Source organism: Protobothrops mucrosquamatus, unplaced genomic scaffold, assembly GCF_001527695.2.
Source record: "Protobothrops mucrosquamatus isolate PMUCROS unplaced genomic scaffold, P.Mucros_1.0 scaffold_11, whole genome shotgun sequence".
Taxonomy (NCBI): Eukaryota; Metazoa; Chordata; class Lepidosauria; order Squamata; family Viperidae; genus Protobothrops; species Protobothrops mucrosquamatus.
This window is the reverse complement of record NW_015386087.1, coordinates 1,937,794-1,943,761: the sequence shown is the minus strand read 5'-3', so window position 1 is coordinate 1,943,761 and position 5,968 is coordinate 1,937,794. Positions and strand designations below refer to the sequence as shown.

The window sequence follows — 5,968 nt, the reverse complement described above, 5'->3', positions numbered from 1 at the left end:
AAGTTGGAAGGGACCTTGGAGGTCATCTAGTCCAACCCCCTGCTCAGGCAGGAAACCCTATACCATTTCAGACAAATAGCTGTCCAGTCTCTTCTTAAAAACTTCCGGTGTTGGAGCATTCACCGCTTCTGGAGGCAGGTTGTTCCACTGGTTAATTGTTCTCACTGTCAGGAAGTTTCTCCTTAGTTCTAGGTTGCTTCTCTCCTTGATTAGTTTCCATCCGTTGCTTCTTGTCCTGCCTTCAGGCGCTTTGGAGAATAGCTTGACTCCCTCTTCTTTGGGGCAGCCCCTGAGATATTGGAAGACTGCTATCATGTCCCCCTTATCCTTCTCTTCGTTAAACTAGACATACCCAATTCCAGCAACCGTTCCTTGTATGTTTTAGCCTCCAGTCCCCTAATCATCTTTGTTGCTCTTCTCTGTGCTCTTTCTAGAGTCTCAACGTCTTTTCTACATCGTGGTGACCAAAACTGGGTGCCGTATTCCAAGTGTGGCCTTACCAAGACGTTATAAGGTGGTATTAACACTTCACGTGATCTTGATTCTATCCCTCTGTTAATGTAGCCTAGCACTGTGTTGGCTATTTTGGCAGCTGCAGCACACGGCTGGCTCCTATTTAAGGGATCGTCCACTAGGACTCCAAGATCCCTCTCACAGTTTCTACTATTGAGCCAGGTACCCCCTATTCCAGTGATGGCGAGCCATTTAGAGACCGAGTGCCCCCAAATTGCCTCTGCCCCACCCTGCATCTCCTGCCCACAGGGCCACCCACCACCTCCATGGCCTGCCACAGCAGATCACCCAGGCATCCCAGAAGCGTCATGGCGGCCACGCCCTCTGTCCGCGCCCTGCAGCATTATCTGTACACAATGGGGCGCGAGGGTGGAGTCTTGTCCCTGCTGCCCAGCTGCCATGTCCTTGGCTGCGCTGTTCTGCGCAGGCTGCGCCCGGGGCGACTTTCCTCCGGGGGGGGCTGCTGGTGAGGAGGGGCCACGGGGAGTGGCGGGGCTGGGGCAACAGCGTGCGTGCCCACAGAGAGGGCTCTGAGTGCCGCCTCTGGCACCCGTGCCATAGGTTCGTCACCACTGCCCTATACTATACCTGCGCATTTGGTTTTTCCTGCCTAAGTGCAGGAACTTACATTTCTCACCACTGAACTACATCTTGTCGTATATTAAGGACATATGAGGGGGAAAAAAAATCAGTTTGCATTTGAATCTTCAGTGCATGAAGCAAAATACCCAAAGCTAAATCAAGATGTTCTTCCAAATTCACCGTTTCCTAAATTTTACACCTTCTCCCACCCCTTCTCCTTTTTTTAAAAAAAAGGAATTAGGGAAAAGTTTACTCAGCACAAAAATGTTGATGACCATTGTGAAACCAATGACTTCTTTGAAGGAAAATATTTGCAAAACCTGTGCTCAACAGGCCAAATTGCAATCGCACTCTTTTAAAAATTCAACAAACCAAACACAAAGTGGAAAACTGGGAGGGGGGGGGAATCCTGGGAAAACCTGTCCGTTCCCAACACGAATTGGAATCTCTTCTGGGGGAAAAAAAAAGCCATCCAATTATTATTTTCTTTTCATCGGCAAAACATTTAGCAACCAGCAAAGTCCCCCAGCAAGTATTGGAGAGCGAACGCCAACCCCCAAATGCTTTAAGTTGTTCCGTGAGCGGTAAACAAAACCGGCTTTTATTCCCAGAGTGACGTCAACGGGAGCAAACGATGCCACAGACAAATCAGTGCCCAGAACATTTGTGGCTTATTTATGCACACCAGGCACTTGCTTGGATATTCAACACAACTGAGTTTGCAAAGGGGACTTTGGGACTTCTGGCCTAGACCAATACCTACAGGTAATTTATGCACGCTGCTCTTGTGGCTATTTCCCCCCCCCCCCCGAAATATAGCTCTGATTTTTCCGTTCGTCTATAATTTATTATTTTATTTATTGGGGTGTTTTTTTTTAGCTCGCTTTTATTACTTTGTAAGGAACTCAAGGCGGCAAACATACCTAATACTTCTTCCTCTTTTCCTTATGACAACAGTCCTGTGAGGTAGGGTGGACAAAGAGAGGGGGACTGGCCCAAAGTTACCCAGCTGGCTTTCACGCCTAAGGCGGGACTGGAACTCACCATCGCCTGGTGATCAACCCAAAGTCTCCCATATAGCTTTCATGCCTAAGTCAGGACTAGAACTCACTTTATCCTGGTGATTGGCCCAAAGTCACTCAAGCAAGCTTTCATACCTAAGGCAGGACTAGAACTCACCGTCTCCTGGTGATTGGCGTAAAGTTACCCAGCTGGCTTTCACACCTAAGACGGGACTAGAACTCACCATTGCCTGGTGATCAACCCAAAGTCTCCCATATAGCTTTCAGGCCTAAGGCAGGACTAGAACTCACTTTCTCCTGGTGATTGGCCCAAAGTTACCCAGCTGGCTTTCACACCTAAGACAGGACTAGAACTCACCTCTTCTGGTGATCAAAAGTCTCCCATATAGCTTTCATGCCCAAGGAAGGACTAGAACTTACTGTCTCCTGGTGATTGGCCCAAAGTCACCCACGCAGCTCACATGTCTAAGGTGTACTAGAATTCACCATCTCCTGGTGACTGGCCCCAAGTCACCCAGCAGGCTTGCATGCTGAAAGAGGGACTAGAACTCACAGTCACCTGTGAGTCATCCAGCCAACTGTCACGCCAAAGGCGGGTCTAAAATTCACCATCTCCTGGTGATTGGCCCAAAGTCACCCAAGCCAGCTTTCATAACTAAGGCAGGACTAGAACTCACCGTCTCCTGGTGATTGGCGTAAAGTTACCCAGCTGGCTTTTACACCTAAGGCAGGACTAGAACTCACCATCTTCTGGTGATCAACTCAAAGTCTCCCATATAGCTTTCATGCCTAAGGCAGGACTAGAACTCACCGTCTCCTGGTGACTGGCCCAAAGCTACCCAGCTGGTTTTCATACCTAAGGCGGGACTAGAACCCACCATCGCCTGGTGATCAACTCAAAGTCTCCCATATAGCTTTCATGCCTAAGGCAGGACTAGAACTCACTGTCTCCTGGTGATTGGCCCAAAGTCATCCAGCCAACTGTCACGTCAAAGGCGGGTCTAAAATTCACAATCTCCTGGTGATTGGCCCAAAGTCACCAACCAGCTTTCATGCCTAAAGCGGTACTAGAACTCACTGTCTCCTAGTTTCTAGGGGAGCACTACTAAGTAAAATATGGGCCTGATACAAGCGTGCAACGGCAGAATCGAAGAATACGTGTGTGCGTACACACAGAAAAAGGAATAACAGGTTTTTTTTTCCCCCTCAGCCTTTTCCCCAGTTCGGTTGGGACTCAGTTCCTAGCAAAACCCTGAACGTTGTGAAGTTCCTGGGAAGTCTGCAAGCCCAGTTGGAGGGCACCAGGTTGGGGAAGAGTAGTAAGCAAACATCCGCTGTGTCAGAGAGTATCTTGAGGATATATTTGTTTACAGCAGCCTTGAGTTGGCTTAGAGATGGGGCATGCCAAGTTTCGGTTCACAGGGTAAGGTTGCAGAACGGAGAAGGAAAGGACCAGTTCAGCAAAAACACATCCAGAAAAACACATCCTGACAGTTAGAACAATTAATTTTGTAAGTTGAGGACCTGAGATACTGGAAGGCTGCTATCGTGTCCCCCCTCGTCCTTCTCTTCATTAAACTAGACATACCCAATTCCAGCAACCGTTCCTTATATGCTTTAGCCTCCAGTCCCCTAATGATCTTTGTTGCTCTTCTCTGTACTCTTTCCAGAATCTCAACATCTTTTTTACATCGCGGTGACCAAAACTGGATGCAGTATTCCAAGTGTGGCCTTACCAAGGCGTTATAAAGTGGTATTAACACTTCACCTGATCCTGATTCTATCTCTCTTGTTTATGCAACTGAAGATTGAATTGGCCTTTTTGGCAGCTGCAGCACACGGCTGGCTCATGTTTAAGGGATTGTCCACTAGGACTCCGAGGTCCCTCTCACATTGCTACTATTGAGCAAGGTACCCCCTATACTATAGCTGTACATTTGGTTTTTCTTGCCTAAATGTAGAACCTTACTTTTTTCACCACTGAATTTCATTTCTTACCACCATTTGTTTAGCAACCGTTTGAAGTTACAATGGCAGAAAAAAAGGTGACTTTTGAGCAGTCCTCACACTTATGACCATCACAGCATCTCCGTAGTACTGTGATCAACATTCATGTGCCTGGCAACTGGCATGTATTTTCAGTGCTTGAAGCATCTCGGCTTCATGTGATTCATAATTCACTTAACAACTACAAAGATTCACTTAACAACAGTGGCTAAAAGGTGATAAAAGTGGGCAAAACTCACAAGAACTGTGGGCAAAACTCACAAGAAATAACATAAATTTTAGGCTCAATTGCGGTCATAACTCGAGGGCCACCTGTACATTCTTTAGAATCCCTACTTTCAATGCAATGCAGAAGCCAGAAACATATATACATATATAAGTTCCCCCAGCCCATATCTTACACCTTTAAAAATACCTATCTATGACTATTAGCTTTCTGGTGCACCCCAAATCTACAGCTATATTCAACATTGTGCCGTAGATGTTGAGACTCTAGAAAGAGTACAGAGAAGAGCAACAAAGATGATCAGGGGACTGGAGGCTAAAACATACAAGGAACGGTTGCTGGAATTGGGAATCTCTAGTTTAACGAAGAGAAGGACGAGGGGGGACATGATAGCAGTCTTCCAATATCTCAGGGGCTTCCCCAAAAAAGAGGGAGTCAAGCTATTCTCCAAAGCATCTGAAGACAGGACCAGAAGCAACGGATGGAAACTAACCAAAGAGAGAAGCAACCTAGAACTAAGGAGAAACTTCGTGACAGTTAGAACAATTAACCAGTGGAACAACCTGCCTCCAGAAGCTGTGAATGCTCCAACACTGGAAGAGACTGAAATTATACAGGGTTTCCTGCCTGAGCAGGGGGTTGGACTAGAAGACCTCCAAGGTCCCTTCCAACTCTGTTATTCTGATCCCAAAAGATTCAAAACTTCCTGAGCTGACATAACCCCAGATTTAGCTAAGCACCACAACCTATCTCCTTTTTTGGGGTGGGTGGGTGTGGGTGTCTCCTATTCTGCTTCAAGCCTTCCTGTTTAAAAAAACACACACATGCCAAGAAAACCAAGTTTAGGGGGAGAAAAAAAAAACTGAGATTCAGCAACGCTCTGGATACACGGTACTCACCCACCGCCGCTCTCAGTTCCCAAAGCTCTAAAGCCGGAAATCCTTGCCCCTGAATATGCAGGCGATTGGTTCATCTCGACTAAATCCCAGAGAGATGGGAATGCGGGTGGGGGGGGGAAGGTGTTTGGCAGGGAAAAACCTGCTTTGGGGAGAGGGGTTGATTCAGGTTATGGGCCTTGAGGTCTCATCCTAGCCTGGAAACGTTCGGGGGGTCTCCAAAAAGGAGTTTCAGACGCCTTCCTTTCTCCTGGGGGTGCACATTTGTGGCCCACCGAGGACAGCCAAAGAGATCCGATGTTGTCGAAGGACGGGGGCAGAAAAAGGGAGTCACGGAGCAGCAACTGAGAACTGGATCAACCAGCATGCCTAAGAGGATAGCTTTAACCTAGAGATTAGATGCGTTGCCTGATATATTAATAGCAATGGCTTTGCAGAGAGAACGGCAGCTACTCACAGCTTGGTCTGGAGTCCCTTATGGTATAGAGGCACCCAAACCACCACCCCCCACCAAGGATAGAGACAGCGGTGTGGCTGCTTCGGGCATTTAGACCAGATCTTAGGGTTGGATGGAGGGATACGGGGAGAGAAGGGGTGGCATTGCCAACAGATTGTGCAAATTCGGTCAATGTTCTTGTAGAACAGTATTTAGTAGTAGTAGTAGTAGTAGTAGTAGTAGTAGTAGTAGTAGTAGTAGTAATAATAATAATAATAATAATAAT

At 47.1% G+C, this 5,968-nt stretch overlaps 1 protein-coding gene across 2 annotated transcripts in view; it reads right to left on the bottom strand.

Moving 5' to 3' along the window:
• UCKL1 (uridine-cytidine kinase 1 like 1) overlaps positions 1-5,356 on the bottom strand; it is a 44,362-nt gene extending 39,006 nt beyond the window's left edge. For both annotated transcript variants that reach the window (XM_029285468.1, XM_029285454.1), the window contains exon 1: positions 5,250-5,356. In XM_029285468.1, coding sequence (XP_029141301.1) covers positions 5,250-5,323 — 74 coding nt within the window. In that variant the 5' untranslated portion in view covers positions 5,324-5,356. The remainder of the gene's footprint in view (positions 1-5,249) is intronic.
• Between the last annotated feature and the right edge of the window lie 612 nt (positions 5,357-5,968).